The 25,268-nt window shown below is 42.7% G+C and overlaps 1 protein-coding gene across 1 annotated transcript in view; it reads right to left on the bottom strand.

Moving 5' to 3' along the window:
* Positions 1-25,268, bottom strand: part of DDX10 (DEAD-box helicase 10) — a 178,229-nt gene that overhangs the window by 33,025 nt on the left and 119,936 nt on the right. Inside the window, exon 16 of the mRNA XM_032099331.1 lies at positions 12,956-13,012. Within this exon, the coding sequence (XP_031955222.1) occupies positions 12,956-13,012 (57 nt within the window). The remainder of the gene's footprint in view (positions 1-12,955; positions 13,013-25,268) is intronic.

Raw genomic sequence — 25,268 nt, 5'->3', positions numbered from 1 at the left:
AGGACCTGCCTTTCTACCATGGTACAGACAAACTCTGCATTCACTGGCAACAGAGGGAACTGAATGGAATTCCCCCAGAAATACTCACTAGAAAATTCATTTTTGTGATGCAACACTATGACATCAAAAGTCCTTTCACCAACTGCATCACACAGTTAAATATTTCTGATAAGCTTCTAAGCAAATTACCTTCAAAGTTCATAAATGATTTGTCTTCCTGTCTTGAGGCTGAAACAGTGACCTGGTCCTTCTGCCAAGGAACAAATCTGAACATCCTGACCATATCAACTAATTTTAAAAGACGTGTCAATTTTTTATAGACTTAAAAAGAAAATTTAAATGAATGTTTTTCAGCATGACACCTTTTGCTTTTCTGTGAACTCAATCTGAGCCACAGTCTGACCTAACAAACACAGCAAACCTAACTGACAGAATTCAGCATAAATGTGTTGCTTGTAAGATCAATCAGACAGCTTCCTAACCTCTATTTTTACCTCTTCCAATTTTAGCTCTTTCTTTGCTTTACATCTGTCAGCTGGGGCCCTGTATTGGGTTTGCATGGCAAGGTTTTGGTAGGGGGGGAAGCTACAGCAGGGGCTTCTGTCAGAAGCCACCAGAAGCTTCCCCTCTGTCCAACAAAGCCAATGCCAGCTAGCTCCAAGACAGACCCACCACTGGACAGGACCAAACCCATCAGCGATGGTGGCAGTGCCTCTGGAATAACATAGTTAAGGAGGAAATAAAACCACACAACTGTAGCTGAAGAAGAGTAAGAAAATGTGAGAGAAACAGCCCTGCAGACACTGAGCGCAGAAGGAGGGGGAGGAAGTGCCCCAGCACCAGAGCAGAGATTTTCCTCCATTCCATGGTACAGACCACGGTGAGTCCCCCTGCAGCCCATGGAGATCCACGGGGGAGCAGAAACCCACCTGTAGCGTGTGGAGAACCTCAGGTCACAGGAGATGAATGCCTGAAGGAGGCTGTAACCCTGTGGGAAACCCACACTCCTGGCAGATGTAGCAGGAATCTTTGCCCTCGGAATGTGGTCAAACAACTCAAACAATGCCCTGTTTCTCAAGCTATCAGTGATGGGCTGAGACTCATGTGCTGGGTTTGGTACTGAATTTAGCTAAAACCAGTCTGTCTCACCAATCCCAAACTAACATCCTGATAGTGAGGCAAAGACTTAGCAGATAAGTCCCCAAGATAACGTGAAGACATATGACTGGCAGTCAATCACTTTCTACTGTAACAGTCCAGTCCACTTTCATATGGTAGGCTCTTTTAGCATATTCCTTCCTAGAGTGTGTGTATAAAGTTTCCTTCCTTGAAGGGGGAATGCCCCTTCAAAGATACTCCTCAAGGCTGAGTGAAAGAGATCTTCCCATGGGCATTGGTGAGGTGAGTTACATCAATCTCTATTTAATAATTGTTTCTTTTTGCTAGCTTTAATATAATTGCTTTGATATGGTGCACTATACTATACTAAATGGTACCAGCAGTTTTAGCTTTTTACCCTGTAGTAAATAATTCTGATTAAAATCTTTTATCTAATCATTTGTCATAATAAATAATTCATTTTATATAAATATATCTGATTTGCCATCTTTAATCCTGTAGGACAAGGTTACTTAAAGTGCTGACAGTCTGGGGCTAAGATCAGATCCAGCCTCACTGAGGCTCCTGTCTGAGAAGTTCAGAAACGAAGGGGGTCCCTCTCTGCACCTCGTGACTCAGTGGGATGGATCCTCTAATAAACTTTGTCTGAAGCTCCCCCTCTCACCCAGCAGGACCTGTGGCCCCATGGAGAGAGGAGCCCACACTGGAGCACGTTTACTGGCAGGACCCATGACTCCTTGGGGGATCTACACTGCAGCATCCTGTTCCTGAAGGACTGCACCCTGTGGAACAGACCCACATGGGAGCACTTTGTGAGAAACTGCAGCCTGGGGGAAGGACTCATGCTGGAGAAGTCCACGGAGGACCATCTCCCCTGGGAGGAAACCGATGCTGGAGCAGGGGAAGGGTGTGAGGAGTCCTTCCACTACGGAGGAAGGAGCAGCAGAGTCAACGTGTGATGAACTGACCATAGCCACATTAACAGTCCACTCGTCCTGCTCAGGGTAGAGAACCCAGGATTGAAGTTAAGCCCAGGAAGCTGGGAGGGGTGGGGAGAAGGTGTTTAAAGATGTTTTCATTTTCTCATTATCCTACTCTGATTTGATTGGCTATGAACTGAATTAATTCATAAACAAAAAGCTTCAGTTTTATTCATAGTTATGCTGCACAGGTGCCTAGGAAGGATGAATTTCATAAATTCTATGCATTTCTTAAGTTAGTAAATACCTTGAATAGCTCTAATGACCCTTAGCACTACTTTTGTAGATATGTAGTCCGCTAGAATATTAGGTGATGGAAAATTAAAAATGCTAATAACTTTTGGCATTATTAACAGCACATGAATTAGCAAAGAGAATGGACTGAGATTGCCTTTAATTATGAAACTTAATGATATTTATGAGCTTTCACCTTAAATAGCCACTCACATACATCATGTAAATGTACATTTACTGTGACTGTAATTAATCAGTCACCTTCCCTTGTCCATCCAGAATTTTTCTTGCTGAAAATGTCAAAGCCTTGGCAGATTGTCCAAAAAGAATGAAGAGAGGAGAGCAATATACCTGTATAAACCAGGTCTAACTATTACATGCTGCTGACTGCCTTACTGACATAAGTTCAACTTACCTTTTTATCAGTCGTTAACTGTTTGCTTGTAAACTTATACTTATTTGTAAGTATTTTCCTTAAAGTATGAGGAAGGATCAGTGCCAATATACAAGAATTCCCACCATGGCAAACTGAGAAAGGAAGCAAGTCCTTACACACATGCAGCTCGAGCTGTAGGAACGCATCTACACTCTGTGCAAACCTGGGACCTGGACTCTCTAAAAGTGGTGATTCCATAAGAACATTCTAGGACCCCCACCACAGAGAAGACCAGAAGAAAAAGGGCCAGCAGGATGCTGCAGGACCCACGTGGTGGTGACTCTCTTTCTACTTAATCTCTCTTTCTCTTCACCCCCCACTACTTCCTGTACCTCACATTTAGTATTAAATCCATACTCTTGACTTTGGCATATGATCTCGTTTGCACCTTCATTTGGACAGAGGCATCTTTTAATACTTGAATCCTAGCAACAGCCCAGCAAAATATTACCAGTATATATTCATTTGAAGGAATGTCAGAAAACTGTAAGATCTTACAGTATGAAGAAAACAAAACAAAAAACCCACAAAACTTTTCCCTAAAAATACTGAGCATATTTCGTAAGTCTTTGCTACTAGATGATGCTATCATCTTTCTTCCTGTTATTCCCCTTTGCTTCTGCTCTTGGTTTCTCCACAGCAGAAAGTAACCAAATAGAGGCAAGAGCAGGTTGAATTTAGCTCCTTCAAAAGAAACAGAAAACAGGATAAGAAAACAGCAAGAGATAAGAAACTTGTAAGTCCACAAAAAATTTCATAAAAGACCAGAGGGAAAAACAAAACCAAAAAAAAGAGTGAAAGGAAACATTAAGCCTTAAAGAAAAGAAACCTTGAGGGAACCAGCACCAAAAGACCCAGGTCCTAATGGACTCCATATAGAAGATGGAGCTTCATTTGGGGGAAGTATGGGCTTACCAGATCTCCCATGAGGTGTTAAATAACCAGATGTGTTAGTCACTAGCTTGGCATTTCCTATTAACAAGCTGCTTGGTTTATCAATGCAGCCGATAGTGTGAAAGAATAGAAAACTTATTAAAATCTCTGCGCACTGTGGTAAAACAAGGGATACTGCACTTCTCCTGATCTAGTATATTGGCAAGGGGGGACTGACAAAACACTGAATCCTTAAAAACCCTGGAAAAAAATATATTTGAGAGAACCACCAAGAGCTTTTTCCTTCTCTTTTAATGCTCACATAATATTCAGCATAAAGCAACTGGAATCCTGGTGACTGCATGACTCCAAAGCATTTTGAAAAAAACAGCCATCAGAAGAATTCTAAAATATTGGCAACTGCAGCATTATCAGTCACAATGCAGATAATGGTTTTCTGATTGCACAAATCAATTTTCATCACTAGTAGCAATTACGACTGCTATAGTAGACTATGTACAATACTGCAAGCAACACATTCCAAGAATATAAACAGGTGGGGGATGCTGAGAAAACACAACCGCTTAATTTAAAACTAAATACCACTACTTGCTGCATGAGGATGTCATCAAAACACATCTGACAGACTGCCCCTACTCATCAGCCAATTAACTCATTCTTAAGTTCACATCTGAGATATGGAGCAAAGTAGAATTCCTGCATCTGAAGTCTATAATCTAAGAAAGTTTTAAACATGTAAGGAAAGCTGCAAAGCAGCTCAGAGTACTACTGGAACAAACCAAGGTGCAAAATAAACAAGTTTGAGGAGTCTGATACAGCTTACTTGTGAAATGCAATCATCTGCACAGTATTTATATGTGGATACAATATTGCTGCTAGCAAGAATTTCTCTTGCTTCTTTCCAGTGCCATGAGATACTTTTCTCTCTCAAGGAAGATAGTAGCAGAGTTCTATAAGCTATGAACATCTGCGACCTTGCAGAGCTTTGTTTATGGTACAGTAGAAAAATATTTTGACAATGGATGTTTTAGGATTTTAGCCAATCACCCCAGGGGGTGGCTGATCCTTTGACCAATTAAACTATGAAGAAAAAAGTCTATAAAAGAGTTTGTAAAATAATTAAATAAATATTGATTTATCTTGCTGCACAATTCCTGCCTGTTGGATTTCTCCTCTCCTCCCTACCACTGGGGGATACCGTAATATTTATATAGATAGAATTGAGGAATGTGAATACACCTGGCTTTTTACAACAGAACAGAAAAAGACCTCTCAATCCAGAGAGAATACCCACTTCCTAAATAAATGCTTTGTGCAAAAGCTGCTATAAGCCTCAGGTCATTATGTCTGCATTAGTTGGAGTTTTCCACTTCTTCAGGATTATGGGCAGAGGCAAAAAAGACGGTGAAGATCTTCAGAAGTTCAGTTCTAGGCAACTCTTCTGTACTGTGTTCACTATGGCATCAAAGGACTATGGTGAGCCAAAGGCAAGAAGAACTCCACACTAATAAACACCAACTTGCTGCTCCGAACATGTATGGAGCACAGCAAATGAGCCTGGAGTAACAGCTTTAAATTCTGTGCTTTAGAGGGAGAGAAGTTTCAAATACTGGCTACTAAACACTATTAATGAGTAACACAGAGCAGACAAACAAATGAAGTATCATTACAATTCATTTCATATAGTGGTCTGTTTACTAAGATGAAAATGCTCAAAGAAAGGTTTATAACACTTTAGAACAGCTTTATTTATTTATTTATTTCATACTGGTGGATATACTGCTCCAGCACTGTCTATTGCCTCTTACTCCTTGGCCTGAGTCAGGAGGGGGCAAGCAATGTTTCATGTTCCGCTCAGACAGAGACTATTGAGGAGGGTGTTAAATCAGTGAAGAAACGGAACAAGAAATTTTGGAAGCCAAGAAGAAATTTACATATAAATTCCAAATCATAATGAAGTGGCTAGTTACGTTTAAACTGTACACTTGCCGCCTTTTCAAGAGACCACATGCAAAAATGAAGTGATTACATACTGAAGGACAGTGATCACAAGGCTACACCCCAGTGCTTTCTTCTTCCCCATTTAAGTTTACAGAACACAGTGATACACAGTTACAATGAAAATATTCCCTAAATGCTGAAATGGACGTCTGAAGCTCAGCTGGAAAGGTCTTTGCCCTTGAATATCTGTGCTTGCACTTCACAGTACACTAAGAGCTCTTCTCTGGGTTCTTGCACACCTACTGTTTTCCTAGATACATGCCTGGAATTGGAGTATGTTGCCTCAATTGATAAAGTGTGTATTCGAACAAAAAAACGCATATTGCCTTTTCTACTGGGGCTTAATCATTAGCCTCAGAAAAGCATCTGTGCAACAAGACCAGCAGAGCTCTTGAATGGCTTTCCCTGTGCTTCACCACACTGCCATATGCAGGCAGGAACCTGATGGTGGAATCCTGCTCTTAATACCCACAGAGACAGGCAAAGAGTAAAAATGAAGCAAAGTAATATATACCTCCCTTGCTCAAAAGAGGGGTGGATCTGAAGCAGTGTCTCAAGTAAACACTCAGTTGTTTGTTGAGCCCCATCCAAGGGCTTGGGTGGAACAGCGCCAAAGCATTCCTCAATTCTACAACTACCAAGAGTTATTTGCAACTAACTATGATACAAATAAATGATTACAAACTCACATAATTCAAGAGGAAGAGTGAAATGCATACTTATTTCAATTTGCAATTTTCATAGCCTAAGCTTTCAATAAGAAAACCTGTTTCTTTTCCCCCAAAAATGCCAAAATATGGTTGATTATGAAATAAATAAAATTGTATAGTCTTTAACACACTGAAAGCTCTGAAGCTCAGCAGTTGTCTCCAAAGCCCCTGTTCCAATGCTATCAAACTTACACAGACATTCTAAAAACAAAAGGTTTTCCTGAAGAACAACGAATTAAACAGTGCCATCTTCCTGGAGTCTACTGGAGAAATTTCATCAGTATTGCCCTAGAAATTTAAAACAATCATTTACAGTCAAGTAAGACAATAACCTTTGTGCTCCCTAACATGCCAAAAATCCTGTTACTCTGCTCTTAAAAATCCATATTATATCTTTCATCAAAAGCTCCCCTAGAACTGCAACCCAACAAAATTAGAAAAACAAAACAACAAAAGTTTGAAGAATAAAGAAACTTCCTCTCCAAAAGAAGCACCATAAATGTGCAAGTGAACACAAAACAAGGAATAAGGTATAGGTATATCAGGAACAGTAATGAAGATGCACTTGTGTTGATGCACTGTGCATCCACCTCGTCCCAGCTGACCTTCAGGGAATAAGAGAGTATTTGCAAGGTCCACAGTCCCACTACTACGCTTCTGTGCCAGGACTATGAAGAAATTACCTCAGTGACTGGTAAAACATCAGCTTTGGTATGTAGAGCAACAAACTCTCACCACATACCACATATGATTAAAAATACCAGTTGTGAACATTATACTCACAAAACTCAATTGCTATAGCCATGGTCAATTAGTTTAAATGGTCAATGTGATAAATATATTTGAAATCCTCAGTGTGCTGTTGGCTGCAATGAGAAGGTTTACAGAAGCATGGGTAATCGGCAAATCAATCCATCAGAATCCTTACTTGTAACTTGTTCAGGGTCACAACACTGAAATATTGGTTTACTCATATAAATTCTTAACTGCAGAAAAGACAGGACTTATTACAACTTTACTTAAAACAATTTAATTGTTATATTAACTGGAATCAATATGTTATTTTCAAAAAAGCGAAATACAGGTAACATTTCCATACAGGCATATAATACCCATTTTCATATATTAAATATTGTAGAATACTTTGATTTTTAAAAATGTTTCAGCACACAAGTAGTTCAGAATCAGCAATTCATTTTCCATTTCATGACTTGACTTTGAAATGAAATTACTAAATTAGCAGGTTAAGATGTCGATATCCCAAATCACTCTGTATTCACAGAGCCTCTCACGGAAATTCAAAACACTCAAACCTTGCATTGAATAAATAAAGCTACTTACACCTTTTGGATGTACATACAGAATACAAGAGTTAACAGACCAAAACTACTTCTAAACTAAGGTTAATGAGATTGTTTTCGGCAAGAAGTTTGACATATTAAAAGGGATCAAATTGACATGGTGATTTCAGTTGTAAGCTCCCCACACCAAACACCCTGGAAGATTTTGTAGATGAACAGAAGTACTATTACCTTATTTTTTGGTGTTCTTTGTAGTTTTCAGAATCAAAAATAATTATTGATTAAGAATAAGATTTAGTCCTTTGCAGTGATTGTGAAACAGCAGTGACAAGACAAAGCCTGCCCTGAGGCTACACCAGCACAACACAACTCTCTCCTCCTTACAAAAAACAGACTCTACAATCTCAACATCCTCCAGACCATCAGAATGATCTAGCCCTGAAACCCTGCTCCAGCTCCAGAAATCACAGGGAGATTAAAAAATTCGTCCTCAACACCATCCATGAAAGGGTCATGAGAAGTGATCCAGAACAATGCATCATCATCATTAACCACCAGTTATCAGGCATCCCAGGAGACTTTCACAAGAATACTCAGTTACCCCAGTGATCAAGGGGATTTGGGGACCTGGATTCACAGGAGGCACAGACCAAATTCCTCCTTCGCTCCTGTAAACCTCTTTTCCACACTGAAATTACAGTTCACATTCACACTGAATCCAGTGTCTAAGCACAAGCCATTGGCTAGATCTCAAGCAAAGGGAAATTCAAGGCAGAAGCAAAGGTAATATAAACCCAGTAACTACAGGAATGATCCACAATGGATGAAGAATTTTCACAATATTCTGAAGTGTCTATTTCATTGAGTGGATTATTAGTCACAGCTGCCCAAGGGACCTGACTTCCCCTTTCCCGTTTTAAATTTTTCCACATGGTGCAAAGATTTCTTGAGCTACGTTTGGCAAGTGTATCCCAAATCCCACAGGGGTGCTGGAGATTAAAACAAAATGGTGGGTTTAAGCATTTTTCTGGTTAAAATCTCAATAGAGCATGGTACAAGGCACAGAAAAAAGAATGCTATATTGAGCATGACAGCTTGCAGCGATGTGATACAGGCAGGTACTGATGCCTGAATATGCCATATCTGAAAGTGTATGCCTCCTGCTCACCCCCATGTGTTTTGTAGATGTGCTCACATTAGAAAGATTCATTGTGACTGAAAAATCTTAAATTATCTATAAAGTATATGTATTTATATATAGGCAAACTCTAATTCCTGTAGGAATAGCAAAATATATGAGGGAGAGAACAGGAGAGAAAAGGAGGAGAGAAGCTGAAGTATATTTATTATCCTGCTGTTGATATTTTAATGTTTTACAATTATTCAGCAAGCATTCATTCCCAAGAAAAAGCCCCTGACAACCGAGCTCTTGGATTTTTTCCACAAGTCAGTTTTCCAGCTCGGTAAGAATCCCCATCCTCAATTTTGTCCAGTGAAAATAGGGAAAAACATCTCAGTAAGGAGTAAGTGTTCAAGCTGGATTTCTCCAAGTTTTCACTAGGCTACAATTTCTTACAGACCTTTGATAAACAGCCTCTGCTCTTCTAGTCAGAGCTTTTCCAGGTTTTTGTTTTGCTTTGGACACCAGCATGGTGTAACTGCTATAGGACTGCCAAAACCTGACTCGATGCACCAAACTGCCGTGACTGAGCAAGTTTTACCTCCTGACACTGCTTTACAGATGATGTCCAAACTATTTCTAGCAGATAGCAACGCCTTCTTTTAGGGACTAGTTATCACTTCTTGCACATTGCTGGGAGCTGATAGTTGAGGATCACTTAGCACAGTGTTGGGCAGGGAACAGCACCTTCTCCTGACTCCTGCTCTGCTCCCCCACCTTGAAGCACAGACCTCTTCAGCTGCTCCTGGAAAATTCCTTTCCTATAAAAACAATTGTCTTTAAAAGAAATCAAAACCTTCCTCACTTCATAATTCTCAGCACATCAGTAGGCCATCAGGGTAGCAAAAGACTAAAATCACTAATGGAGAAATACAGTCCTGTTTAGCTTCATTGCAGCTAACAGTAGCTAGCAGGGCTAGGACCTTTAAATGCTGGCTGAAACCCAGAAGTCCTTTATGTAGACTAAGAAATCAGTATGTGCAGATTCTAGAAGAAAAAAGTGAAAAGCCGTGAGCACAGGGATGTCCTGCTTGGGGCCAGGGGCTGGCTTCACCAAGTAATACCCAGCTCCTGTCTAAGAGTAGCTGTCACTGCTGCTGCTGCTCAGTGCTTTACTTCTTGCTCAAAAGACTACTTCTTGCCTAATTTTCTCCAGACTACCTTCAAGTAAACAGTATCAAAATTTGTTTGAGAGTTTGTGAGCTGTAATTTAATCAGTACTGAGTCAAGAAAAAATACGTGCTTTTTTCATCTTAAAACATTGCATTTGTGAATATCACATCAAATTCTCATAAAATGGGAGACAATTGAATACCTTATGATAAAAAAAACCAAAACCCTAAATTTCCATTTTTTCTTCAGTAAGAATATATGAGAAGACTTCTTTTATTTGTTTTCACAGTCTTTTGCATGAAAATTTAATTAATGGCCATAAATCCCTAGAAATACTTTCTCCAAAGCATCTTTAAAAGTCTTCACTTCTTACTCAGTTTATTTATTGCATGGAGATTTATCCAAGGTGGAGTCAATAACACTGCAGCTACCCACTCATCTAATCTCCTGCTCAGGCACACTCAGCAGAGCGTGCCAGAATTTGGTTAGTCAATTCCAGTTGCAGCAAGCCTAGCCTGTCCCAGCATGACAAAGACTGAGTAAAATCTTCCCTGCAATTGCTCCTGCAGCACCAGAGGAAAAGGCAGGATGTCAGGATGTCCTTCTCTCCTGTGATCCGCCCCCCCCCAATTTCCCAAAGAATTATTATTTAATACTAAGAATGGGAAAGTAAATCTCTGTTTTGGTCATGTCAGACCCAGTGGGCTGTGTACTAGTGAAAGACAGCAAACAAGACTTTGTAATCCAAGGAGTTTGTAACCTGAGGGAGACAGTTAATAAAACAAACAAGGGATAAAACAGATAGACGTGAAAAACAAATTATGACCACAGCTGCTTTGAAGTGACTGGCTACTCGTAATTGTTGATCTAGTCCTCTTCTCCAGCTGCTAAACTGCATTAACATGGCTAAAAATACCTTTTCCACTTATTTTGGCTCTCCTTATTGCTTTCCCTTTTAAGAAAACATTACTAATTACCAAAGGAGTAGCATATGGCAGAGTAAGTGGGTCACAAGCCATATTATGAAAGCACTAGTGAAAATGTTAACATTTTTTGAACTCCTGACTTAGGGAGCATATATTTTCTAAACTGGTTTATGTTCCAGTAGTTTCTGTGTTTTACTGTTATCCTCCTTCTTTATTCCCCTGGGTATCTTGTAGGAGCTGCTTGAGTCATATCCCACTCAGACTGTGGAGAGCTTCAACTACTACGGCTTCATCTGTAAGATCCTGTGAAGCAGGGGGTGTTCTTAATTAATTCCAGCAGACAGAAACTGGCACCTTTATCTACTGTCTACTGCTCCCTTCCACTTCCAGGCATGAACAGCCCAGGTCCAAGCTGGCATGCTTTCCCAGCTGAAGCGTTTTCCCCGAAATGAGCCACACTGAAAATGACAGGACTCAGCTGCACAGAGTTCTGGCAAGAAAAGCCTCTAAACAACAGTAAAAGCCCAACAGTTTTCATCAAGGAGGCATGTCAGCTCCTGAGGCTTGCACCTTCTTGCAGAGAGTGAGCTAAGCGCTTCAGGAATAAAATGAAGTCAAAGCAATAGCAGGTTTGCACAGCTGGTACCTTCAAGGAGAGCATGTGCCAATCTCACATCAGACCAGCACTAGTAAATCAGCTTCCCAAGTGCAAGTGTTCCACAGAAGAGAGACAGAGGTGCATAAAATTGTGGGCTTGGGGCTAAGGCTCCACATTTAACCCATACCATGCCCACGGACACACAACCCCACACACAGACAAATCATTCCTCAACAGGGATCAACTGCATTCACTTTCCAGTAGGATAAACAGATTCATTCGCTTGGCCAAGAATAGGACAGGAGATGTACATCAGCAAGCATATCATTTTGAAAGAAATAGATTTCTTTCCCCAGCTGCTGAATAGCATTTTATTCCTTAAAAAGAGGCAAAATTAACAAGCAGTATTCATGAATGTGATACAGCCTGATTTGATCAATGTTTTCTCCCTTTATTAAGATGTTTGTTAATTATTCATTCCATAATTTTCCTAAAATGCTTGCTAAATATATTAAAAAGTATACATCTTTATACATTCAATTACAGGCAGAAAATTTCTATTGCTTGATTGGGGAGTCATGATGCCAACAGCTCTCATAGCTTGCCATCTTTGAAGGCAGAATCATACTTAAAACTTAGTATAACTAGGCTTTTCATCTGAAACTGTAATTACTTTCCACTTCAGAGCTACACAATGAAGCATCTTCCTATGCTTAAGCCTCCCAGAGCACAGCCAGCTTGCAAAAATCAGACAAAGAACATTATCAATTTTCTCAACAGAGTAAGATATTTGCCAACTGCCAAGAAGAAACTGTAACTATTCATGTGTAGCAAAAGTAGATGCAGTGTGAGAAACAACATCACTATGTCCATATTCCAGAAAATCACTGCAGCTGAATGAAACCTGTTTATCAGAAATCAAGCAACATGAAAATCTAGAACAGCCTCTAGGAAATTAGTAACGTACATCTGAAGAAAAGGATAACCAAGGTGTTGTTTGTGGTAATGAGGGGAAGGAACAAACTTCAATATAAATACTTGCTATTTAAAAAAGAGTTCAGCAGAAAAAGGTTAAAGTGAGATTTGACACACAAAAAAAATAATCTCACTGCCTGCAAATTATAAGCATGACCCAAGTATTCAGAGAGAAAAATGGCATCAGCACTGCAGCTGAAATTGCAATTCACCTGATATACAAAACAGAGGCTGAAATTCCAAAAGGCTTCCATACATTTTATACACACACAAACATATATATTCATGCTTTCTCAGTACCCTTCCACACCAAGTTATTACAACCACATCAGAGCAAGGGAGTAAGAAAAGACAAGCAAACAGAAAATGCCTTTAAAGAGCCATTCATCACAACACTGCTTATTAAAGAAAGGAATGAAACAATTTTAAACAGATTACAGTTTCAATCCCTCAACCAGCAGCTTGATCAAAACAACAAAAACCCTTACCTGTGCGTTCTTATTCCTGGCTTCTCTCCTTGCTGCTTTTTCTTTCAGCCTCTTCTCCTGAAACAAACAAAATGTATGGTTTTAAAGCAAACTCCTGCGGGTTTTTTTTTCTTTTAATATTTTAAGATTAATGTTGAGCCATCTAGATATTTTTAACGCATATATGTTAGACTGGTGGAATTCACCCTACATGTTACTGATGAAAACGATAAATGAAATGAGATCTGAACGAGATACTATTCATTCTTCTTGCTCTTAAAGGAAATCCTAAAACTACAAGAATGATTCAAGCTCGTATTTTATCTTTATCAAGACTTGTTACTCCTAAAGGAATAATGCAGGCTGAGTAATTTAACAGAGTTAGTATTTGTCTGTTAAATAAGGTCATTACAATGGCACTAAGAGATCCAATTTTTCTTATTTCTCAGTGACTTAAAATGAAATCAAATCCACTTAACAAACTAAAATGAAAATTTTCCTAACTTCAGAATTGCTAAAGTAACTGGAGACTGAAAGCTAAAACATCTTCCCCCTTTCATATCTCCATTACTAACAAACGCTTTACAAAAGCACTTGCTTAGTAATTGCATCGATTCAGAAACCATAACAAAGTTCTCTTCACCAAAGAGATTTTGCTACAGGAAAATGACCTAAATGCAGAGCTAAAACTCATCTAAAGCTGCCTGATAGATCTGTCAGTATACAGAAGTGCCCAAGATATTTTAATTCAAATTACATTTATTGCTGCTTCTTTTGTTTATTCTTACACCAACTGAAGTATTATCTCTAATTTAGACTGTCAGGTCCTTGCAATTGAACATCCTTTAAACTCTTTATTACATGAGGAAAGGACAGAAACTCAGGTGAGAGCACATCCCCTAGAAAAGCACACGGCTCCCTCTTCTTGTTTTAGTGATGCTGATGACATTGGTATTGAGACTCTTTTATGCTAGCATAAAAATGTTTCTGATATACAACTCAGTTTCTCTGAGCAATATAGGCCATCCTGGCATCAGCACATTTAGAGTCGAGTCCACATAAAAAGAGACATTAACATCAGTCCAGGGTCAGCACTTCAGCACACGGAAGGCTGAAGACCACTTACATATCAGCTCACTTATGGGAGTAAGGAGAAAGCTACAGCTTCAGCACTCCTGGTGCCATTTCATCACAATGATGCTGCTAAAACATATTGGTAGGTATCACACAAAGTTGTTTGGAAAAGCAGCATTTGACTGCAGACATGAGAAAAGGGGAACACAGCCACCAAGACTGTTCAAAATTGGTGTCTAAATTCAGGGACTTTTGAGACATTTGTGAGGTACATGCCATTTTCTTTTCTCCCAGTTGCCCAAACTGCAGAAGTCTTAGCTTATTTTCAAAGTCCTTTTCGGTGTAAGTCAACCTCTTCACTCCGAATCAAAATGAAACAATTCCCCAATGCTTTGTGCAAAGTTGCCTGATTCAAACACCTCAGTACACTCTGAGTTACATGCCAGGGCCTTTAATGCATGCTGTGAAACAAAATAAACCAAAAAAAAAAAAACCAAAACAAAAACAAACAAACAAGCAAACAAACCAACCAAAAAAAAAAAAACCAACCAAAAAAAAAACCAAAAAACAACCAACCAAAGCCACCACCACTGCACCGCTGTAGACAAATACAACACAGCTGTCTTATTATTTCAGATTTTTTAAAGTATGAAAAAGAAAAAAAAAAAAAATTTCCTTTAAGGCCACAAGGGCATCATATGGGACTACAAAAGCCACCAACCAGGTCCAAGTACTGTCTGGTCCACATGCAATTTCTCCAACAAAGTAGATCTATGCATCATGGCCAGAACACGATCATCCATGTTACGATTCCTTCTCTCCCAAGTCAAATTTAAATTAATTTCTGCTCACTTTTACTTATGCTTTTCTAATTATTTATTTAAGTTTTCCATTTCTTCCATGTTAAGTGGTTTAGCTGCACATTCTCCACTCTTTGGGGTAACCACTGGCGTTCTCTCATTTTTCTACTAAAACTGTGATAATATTCAAACTTTACCCCTGCAAAACTGACAGAGAACAGAACTAGAAAGTAATACACCAGATGTTACTAAGCAGCTTTTGACTTGGACAGTCTAGAAAATTTTGGATATAAAAATTCTGTGGTGTATGAAATATCAGTGTTTAAACTACAGCTACAGGCTTAAGCAAATATAGCAGCAAAATTCCTGCTAAAGGGATTTATAGCTGAGCACTGAGAAGACAGCTATGAAAGCAGAAGATTGACATAAGGACACAGAAGAGGAGTACACAGACAGCATAATATACTTTAGTCTCCAAAGAACAGTAAAGAGACAAAAAGATTCTAAAGTTAATAGGTCCAGAGACTGAAATAAGGAGCTCAAGAGAAAAACAAGACAGAGAAGCAATCACCAGGAGATGCTGTCAAGACCTCCTTTTTTTTTCCCAAGCACGGGAGAAAGAAGGTTTGGATCCTTGCCAAAGAAAAACAACAACAGATTTTGCAGAAGGTGCATGTGTGTTGGCACTGAGCTGTAGTTAGGAGTGCATTTCAGAAGCCAATGTCCTAATCAGGCCTGCTTCTGCTGTTTCACACGAACACACTCCCAACAACACCGGGCATTCACAGGGTCACAGGATGACTCCAACTGGACAGAACATCAGGGGGTCCCTGGTCCAACCTGCTGCTCACGGAAGAGTCAGCCCTGAGGTGAGGTCATGCTGCACAGGGCCTCATCCAGCCATGTCAAAATCCCAAGGCTGGGAGACTGCCCATCATCTCTGGTCAGCCTGTGCCACAGCCTGACTGTCCTCACACAGAAACACTTCCCCACACATCCATGCTGAATCTCTTGTTTTAACTTACAGCCATTGTCAGAGGTTTTGGTCCATTTAATTTTTGACATGTTAATTTATTAATCAGAACACTCAAGGGAAAAGCCATGTAGAAATTTCAGCATATTCCATAGATGTATTTACAAACCAGGTTCTGCTCTGATAAAAATATATAAATACAACTCACTGTACATCGAATTTCCACAAACACACACTGGCTAGTATTATATTCCTTTCATTTAGTTTTTCATTAATGGTATTATACAGCTCAGAGACCTTCTTGGTCAGCTTTTAAAATCTACTGCAAATTATCTTTTTTTCCTCCTCACTTACACAGCTACTAAAAAGGATGGTTATAACCTCAGTAATCACAGGGATGAAAATTTTTTGTCATCATCATGTAATATAGCTAAATCACTTGGCTTTAAAGAAGAGTTACAAACCTTCTACCTTTTCTGCACTAGAACTGACAACAGAACCAGCTCTGCCTAAAAGGAGCCCAAACCATGGATAAAACTATGCCTAATACATGGAAGAACTACTCGCTGTTCTTAACCATGAAGTTAAGAAGTCTGCCACTCTCTTCTTTTCACATTTAATTTCCCCCTCCTTTTACTGTTGGGTTTTAAAACAAAAACTCGTACCCCATTTAATTCTTAAAGCTCCAACACAAATAAATATTCTAGCAGCTACATTCCATTTTCTCAACTTGAGACAAAAAATAATGGCAGCTCTCTCTAGCTGGTGAGGTCACGAATGTGTGAAAGACACATAAATACAGAGCTTAAATCCCAAGTTTTTAGTTAGAAAAAAATTAAGTCCAGCAATTTTGAGAGTTCTTCCCTCCCAAAGGAAATCCCCTCTTCCTTAGACTCTCTTCTTTCTACATTTAAGAGTGCGTTTTACATTGTTCAGAGGGTTTACTGCAATATAAAAAAAATACAGCATTTATTTCCATGTATTATGAATAGTTCTGTTTTATACAGTAATTTTTCTTTTAGCTTTTTAATTTGTAAAAAATTTGTACAATAAAAGTCCCCTTTCTTTCTTTTAAAGAATGTATGCATAGGTCAGATTTACATTAAATAAATTCTTTTAGCTGGTGATAGGCTGCAGTTTTTCCACCCTAAAATTTCACTGACCTCTTCTATTTGCTTACCTGAAGGCAAATAAAAGTTTCACTCAACACAGCTAATGTATATTACTGCATATTTAGCTCTGAGAGCATTAAAAAAGCCTGTGGAAAATCTATTTCCTGTAAAAATTTCATGCTCATCTGAGTCCTCTGAAGTCTTTTTATTTAAATACTCAAGAACTCCCTCAGGTTTTGATCCATCATTTTTACACTAGAATTTTAATAACTATTCCTTTACATACTGATGCCATAATTTGGAGCTACCAATCTATTCTATTAAACAGCTGAGGTAATGGCTCTTTACAGGTGACCAAGGTCTGGAACAAATGACTCCCTTGCCTGGAAAAATCTGGCTGTCATTTGCAAACACATGTTGGTCAATACTGGTACCTGACACCATGTCTTGCTATCTGACTGTCTCCTGTTATTTCAGGGGGACGTAGCCAAGGTCAGTCAGTTGTGCTGCAGCAAACACACAAAGAGCCGTTCAAAAGTTCACAGCAGCTCTCATATATTAGCATTGCCATAGTCAAGAGCTGGTTTCCACCCACATTTTAAAGCACAAATGTGCTCTGAAAACTGACTTAGTAAACATGTTTCTCACATTTGTCTTCTCCAAGATTTCACACCGAGCTTGAATTGTTCACATGCCCATGGCCGTTGCTACATTTATATTGCTATGTAGCTTAACATTTCTCATTACAGAGATTAGCAAACCATCTACACGCAAGCATTTCTCCAACCACCAAAACAAACCAACATTTCTAACCCAAAGATAAAACTGAATCAATTATTAGTATGTCTTTGAATATTATTTTTAAAAATTATATCTGGAAATTAAATACAAAATTGGTTTCTATTAAATAAGCAAATCTTAATACCTTCAGGAAAAAAGCAAAAACTTTTTTATTGTTTTGTGTTTGTTTTGTTGGTTTTCTTAAATCTCAGTGTTTGGCTTTAGAAACCTATTAAATAATCTCTTCAAGCAACAGACTATATAAACATAATTATGTAAGCCTCATCTGTAAAGCTGATGTTTACTGTAGAGGCAGGGAAACTGAAACACCTAGTAATCACTGATTTAAGGCAACATACAGCAGGCATCAAAAGCATGTGAAAAACAGCACAGGGACAGTCTTAAGCATTGGTAAAAGTCTTACAGGCAGTGGAAAAAAGGCATTCTCATTAAAAAGAAGAAAACAGAAGCTAGCAGAAACTGACCCTTAAAAGGACATTCTTGGAACAAAACCAACACAGGAAACCAGTGGACAAAGCTCAAAATTATTCCTTTCCCACTTAGACCTGAACACACCAAGTATGTTTTAAGGATAGAAAAGTTTTTCTTAAGTTTTTAAGTAAGTTGGTTTAAACATATGTATATGGATGAGAGGCTGGACATGAGCTGCCAATGTGCCCTCACAGCCCAGAGAGCCAGAGGTGTCCTGGGCTGCATCCAAAGCAGCGTGGGCAGCAGGGCCAGGGAGGGGATTCTGCCCCTCTGCTCTGCTCTGGTGAGACCCCACCTGCAGTGCTGCATCCAGCTCTGGGGTCCCAGCACAGGGAGGACATGGAGCTGTTGGAGTGAGTCCAGAGGAGGGGCACCAGGATGGTTAGAGGGACAGAGCACCTCTCCTATGAAGACAGGCTGAGAGAGTTGGGGCTGTTCAGCCCAGCGAAGAGAAGGCTCTGGGGAGACCTAACTGTGGCCTTCCAGTAAGTCAGCTGGAAAGGAACTTTTTACAATGGCATGTAGTGGGCAGGACAAGGAATAAAGGTTTTAAACTGAAGGAGAGTAGGTTTAGACTAAATATTAAAAAGAAATTCTATACTATGAGAGTGGTGAGACTGAACCTACATGTACACAAATACATACAGTGAGAGATAAAGATAACACTAATTCAAAATACAGTTTCAACAGAATTAGATCATGAATGAAGTTAGTTAACACTCTTTAAAAGTAATGTTTCAAGCTAAAATCTTAACAACAAACCAATGGAAGTTAAACTGCAAACCACGCTAATATATTCTACAGAAAAGCAGAGGAAAAAGGGCAATGATGCCCTTCATCTGATTTTGTGGCTGCTTGTAGGTACAATGCTGTTAGTGAGGATCTTCTTGTTATTTTTCTAAGTCCGTGAGAGACTTTTCTCTCTCACAGAAGAGGTAGCAGGGAATGTAAACAACCAAGCCACCTGCAACCTTGAAAAGTCTTGTTTATGGTATAGTAGAAAATATTTTGATAATGGATGTTTTAGGATTTTGGCCAATCACCCCCAAGGGGTGGCTGGTCCTTTGTCCAATTAGACTATGAAGAAAAAAGTCTATAAAAGAGTGTGTAAAATAATTAAATAAATCAATCTTGCTGCACAATTCCTGCCTGCTGGATCTTCTTCTCCTCCTCCTTCCTATAGCTGCGGGACACGGTGATATACCGTAGGAACCAGGCCTGCGGTAATATTTGGTGCTGCCCGACGTGATTTGCACTCTCTGACGTGTCCTGCATGCTGCGAGCCAAGCCAAATTCCTGTAGAGGCGCGCTGTTCCTTTACCCCCCGGGACCGGGAGGTCCGACAGAACTGAGAAATGGCAAACAGCGGCTCACAGAACGACGCTGTCGTACTGGTCTGGAAAGGTGTGTTTAGCATATTGCAAACCTCCATTCCTGAAAACTCAGTTCGGGAATTATTAGACTGGGCTACTTTAAAAGGGATTTCCATGGACAGAGATACTGCCCTGGACTTTGCCTTATGGCAGGAACTCGGCTCTGCTGTCCGACACGAGCTCCCGACTGGGGAGCCGGCAGCGTTAGGATTATACAAAACCTGGCGTTTATTATTTTTTCTGCTGACAGCCCTTGACTGTGATAGCAGGGCTGGATCGCCTGTCTCGGTGATGAGTGACGGAGGAATGTCCGAGGGGGGCCCCGCTGACTGGGCTTCCGGGGCAAGTGATGGTGGATTCGGAATAACCCCCCCGGCTCCACAGGCAGAGCCTGCGCCGGCTCGCCCTGCACAGTCGCAGGACTCCGCAGCCCCCAGGGACCCCGCGCCGCCAGAGGCGGGGGGGGTCAGGGCAGAGGCAGGGCGCACAGCCTGCCTTGCCGTTCGGCTGGACGGCAGCCACGGCTTATCCAGGGCCGCAGATCAGCGGCTTAGCAACTTGGATGCCCAGAGAGCCTCCTAGTTCGGTTCCGTATGCACCTGGATCTAACTTAGCGGGCGTAGCGCCGGGCGTGCCCGCCCCGGGACTGCCTGGCTGTGCTCCGCTGCCCTCCCTGGCGCTGGACTGTTCTGCGCAGTCGCAGAACCGAGGCATGGACCCTTTTATGCAGCATTTGCCCTTTCTGGCAGAGCTGCGAAACCTATCCCGAAGGATGGGGGACTTGCTCAGCCTGTTAGAGCGGCGAATGCCCGAGCCCGCGCCGCAAGCGGCGCCAGCGCCGGCCATGCCGTCTGCGCCACCCGCGCCCCCCCAGCCAGAAGCGGGAGACGCAGCTCCGAGCCGAGAAACGGCGCAGCCGGCGGCGAAACCGGGAACAGCGCTGCCGCGGGAAAACGCGGAAGCGGCGGCGGCTGCTGAGCGGCGGGCAGAAGCGGCGGCGCCGGGAGAGCCCGCAGAGAACGGACCGGCAGCGGCGCCGGGCGCGTCCGCAGAGCGCCGGCCAGAGACGGCGGCGCCGAGCGCGCCCGGGGAGCGCGAAACAGCGGCGGAAGCGGCAACCGCGCCGAACGTGGCTGCTGTGCGGGAGACGAGTGCGGCGCCGACCGCGGCGCCGGGCGCAGCCGTAGTTCCAGAGTCGGCTGCAGCTTCAGTACCGGCTCGGTCGGAACTGGCCGAGACGGCCTCCCGTAAAGAGACTGCTGTACAAACTGCCGCGCAGCCAGCTGCAGTCTGTCCTGTCTGTTCTGGCCCTGGCGAACTTAGCCAAAGTGCCTCCCCTCCCCGTACATTTCTGTTCCCTCCCGGCACCCCAAAGTTGCCTTTGCCTGATGATTCCTCATCAGGCAGTGAGGCAGATGAGGTTCTGGCCCCAGGTCGTCAGGCGGCTGTAGCCGCGCGGCGAAGAAAAAGGCTGCGCCGGTCTCGCCCCTGGACTTTTCCGGACTGCACGGTAACACTGCGTCCGACGCATCATAATCGCTTCCTAGAGTCTCTTAAGGTGCAAGCATTGGGGGAGGGTGACTGGAGGTTATTAGAAATCCTTGGACTGCCAAATAGATCTGGGGATTCTGGGGGTAACCGGGGAGCTGTTACACTCCATCCGCAGGCTGTGCCCGACGTTCAGGATGGTACTGGTTCCCCAAAAGAGATCCGAGCTTTCCCAGTGTATAAGGCTCTCCCAGATTCAGGAGAGCATGATAGGCATGAGGTAATTGCTTGGAAAGTTGCCCAGGACCTCCAATCCAAGGTGGCACAATATGGGCTGGGTTCTGCTGAGGTTATGCAAATAATAAGGGTGATAAATACAGATTTGCTTTCTCCATTTGATATCAGACACTTAGGTCAAATTCTATTTCAACCTGTACAATTTACAGTTTTTGAGACAACCTGGAGAAAGCTGGCCAAGAAGACTGCATTAGCAAATTTGCAGCTCCCTGCTGCTGATCCTAGACAGACAGCAGGAGTGGATGCTTTGATGGGGACTGGTCCCTTCTCTGATCCCAGTCTACAGGGTAACTTGCCCTCTAGCATCCTGCAGCAAGCTCAACAGGTCGGCATGGCTGCCCTGTTAAAAACCATAGAGTTGTCAGCACCCAGAAAGCGATATACTGAAATAGTTCAAGGCAAATCAGAGTCATTCCTTTCTTTTGTAGAGAAAGTTGCTGCTTCTCTCGAGAAGCAGGTTGAAGATGACGGGTTAAGACAGTTGTTGTTAAGGCAGTTAGTGAGAGATAACGCAAACGAGGAGTGCAGAAAAATCATAGATGCCTTACCAGGGGATCCTGAGGTAACAGACATGGTCGAAGCCTGCGCTAAGGTGGGATCTGGGAACCAGAGAAGGTCTGCTTTGGCTGCGTTCCTGCAGCCTGTTCGCGCATCTTCTGGTCGTGAACCAAAGCAACCAAAACAGGTGAAGAAACGGAAGCGACCTAAGCCGAGCCAAAAAGAGAACACACCGATCCCCCAGTGCAAAAGGTGTGGCAGGCCAGGGCATTGCACGGGCTACTGTAGATCCCAGACTCATGCCAATGGTCAGCCTTTGTCGGGAAACCTCCGCCGGGGTGCAAGGAGGGGGAATTGCTCTCCGATGCAGTCGCTCCCCCAGAGAGTGGCACAGGTACAGGCACAGGCCTACCCAGCCACCCTAGAGACGGCACCCAGGGATCAGACGGCACCCACGGATCAGACGGGTTTGACGTCCACACCGCAGCCGCAGTTGTCTTAGACTCTAGCGGTATTTATAAGGTTCCCTTGGATGCATATGGACCCTTAGCCCAGGGATCCAGTGCGATGCTGGTGGGAAAACCTGATGTTGCCCATCAAGGAATCTTAGTGCACTCAGGAGTTATTGATGCTGACTTTAAAGGTCAGATTTGCGCTATGGTCTCCACGCAAAAACCCCCTGTAACTATTCCTGAAAAGACCTGCCTTGCTAAATTGGTGCCTTTTAAGTCTTGTGTCCCCAGGATAGAGCAACAAACTCACGAAGATAACGGCAGTGGATCTACGGGACTTCCGCAGGCCTTCTGGACTGCAGACATCTCTGACCAAAGGCCACAGATGACATGTACCCTGATCCTGCCGAACGCCCGTCTGCCCCGGATTCAGCTTCGAGGTTTGATTGATACGGGTGCTGATGTAACTATCATCTCCTTCTCTGCATGGCCTCCCTCATGGCCTTTAGCCCCGGTGGGATCGGCCATCGCAGGATTAGGAGGATCCACACAGAGCTATCTAAGCGAACGGCCTGTGGTGGTGAAGGACTCAGGGGGGCACACAGCTACAATCAGGCCTTATGTTGCTACCACTTCCCTTAACCTTTGGGGGCGGGATGTGTTGGCAGCTTGGGGTGTACGGATTGGGACAAATTTTTAGCAGAGGTCACTGTGTGTAAGGGCGCACAGCATCCTACACTGCCTTTGCGGTGGTTGACTGACACACCAGTCTTTGAGCCGCAGTGGCCCCTACCAAAAGAGAAGTTAGACACCCTTCATCAGCTGGTTCAGGAACAGTTGCAACAGGGGCACCTTGAACCTTCTACTAGCCCCTGGAACACTCCTGTTTTCGTAATTAAGAAGAAATCAGGGAAATGGAGGTTATTGCAGGACCTCCGGAAAGTTAATGCAGTAATGGAAGGTATGGGGGCATTGCAACCTGGCATGCCCTCTCCCACCATGATTCCTACGGGGTGGGACATCCTGATCATTGATTTAAAGGATTGTTTTTTCACAATTCCTTTGCATCCTGATGACAAACCAAAATTTGCCTTTACTGTGCCTGCCATTAACAATGCTGAACCTGCTAAGAGATACCAATGGAAGGTCCTCCCTCAAGGGATGAGGAACAGCCCAATTATCTGTCAGTGTTATGTCGCCCAAGCGTTAGCCGGAGTTCGCAAGCAGTTTCCTGATGCACGCTGCTACCACTACATGGATGATATCCTGGTGGCAGCGTCCACTCGGGACGAGCTGCTGAGAATACAGCCTCAGCTGCTCGCTGCTCTGCATGCCTATGGATTAGAGGTAGCTCCGGAGAAAGTTCAACAGCATCCTCCTTGGAAATATTTAGGAGTGAAAATTTTGGACCAAATTATCCAACGCCAAGAGGTGCAATTCCCGGATTCGATTAAAACCTTGAATGATGCTCAAAAGCTGTTGGGTGTCATCAATTGGTTACGACTTTATTTAGGTCTAACTGCAGAGCAGCTTTCCCCTCTTTTTAATTTATTAAAAGGGGACCCTGGTCTGAATTCACCTCGGGAGTTGACTCCGGAAACGCGGCAAGCGCTGCAGGAGGTCCAACGGGCTGTTTCTGCTCGTCAGGTTTATCGAGTGGATCCCTCCATTGCTATCACTGTTTACATTACTATTCCAGACCTCCATCCTACAGGTATCATTGGCCAGTGGAATGCACAATGGCCTGATCCTTTGCATATCCTAGAATGGGTCTTTTTGCCTCACCAGCCAAAAAGGACGGTGACCACAGTGTTTGAATTGGTCGCTTCTCTGATAATCAAATGCCGTCAACGGTGTTTGCAACTGATGGCTGCGGATCCTGCAGTAATTGTCATTCCGATCTCAAAGGAATACTTTGAGTGGAGCCTCATCCATAGTGCTCCTTTGCAAAGCGCGCTGCAAAACTTTTCAGGGCAGATCACTTACCATCTGCCCAGCCATAAATTACTGCAGCTGGCAAAATCGACCGTACTTTCCTTGCGGCCGAGAAATAGCCGAGTGCCGGTGCAAGGACCCACCGTCTTTACGGATGGTTCAGGGAAAACTGGGAAAGCCATTGCTACCTGGAAGGAGGGATCGGAATGGCAAGTGCTGAAGGAACACGAGTCAGGCTCTGCTCAGTTAGTTGAATTAAGGGCTGTTACCATGGCTTTTCAGCGATTCTCACAGGAACCTTTGAATTTGGTTACTGACTCTGCTTATGTAGCAGGTATCACCCAACGCTTAGATTGTTCACTTCTGAAGGAGGTGAACAATGCGGCTCTGTTTTCACTGTTGCAAACTTTGTGGTCTGCGATTCAGGCTCGAGTGCATCTGTATTACATTCTGCACATTCGAAGCCACACCAATTTACCAGGGTTTCTAACAGAAGGCAATGCCAGGGCTGACATGCTGGCCAACCCTGCGTGGGTAGGGCCTCAGCCTGACAAAATTGCACAAGCCAAGGCATCGCACGGTTTCTTCCATCAAAGTGCACATACCCTGCAGAAGCAGTTCCATTTAACGCCAACCGAGGCGCGCGACATTGTCAGCGCTTGTGCTGACTGTCACGGACTCGCTGCGCCTTTGCCAGCCGGGGTAAACCCCAGAGGGCTAAAAGCCTTGCAGATTTGGCAAACGGATGTAACTCACATCCCAGAATTTGGTCGGCTGAAATATGTGCACATGTCTATTGACACTTTCTCCTCGGCTATGTGGGCTACTGCTCACACTGGAGAGAAGGGCCGTGATGTCATTGCCCATTGGAAATTGGCTTTCTCAGTCCTGGGCGTGCCAGCTTCTGTGAAAACAGATAATGGTCCTGCCTATGTCTCGGAGAAGACGCGGCAGTTCTTACACCTATGGGGTGTAGACCATACCTTTGGTATCCCACATTCTCCTACTGGCCAAGCCATTGTCGAACGCGCTCATGGTACCTTGAAGCGTGTTTTGGACA

This window comes from Corvus moneduloides, chromosome 2 (assembly GCF_009650955.1).
Source record: "Corvus moneduloides isolate bCorMon1 chromosome 2, bCorMon1.pri, whole genome shotgun sequence".
In the NCBI taxonomy this organism is placed as follows: Eukaryota; Metazoa; Chordata; class Aves; order Passeriformes; family Corvidae; genus Corvus; species Corvus moneduloides.
This window is presented reverse-complemented; position numbering and strand designations above follow the sequence as displayed.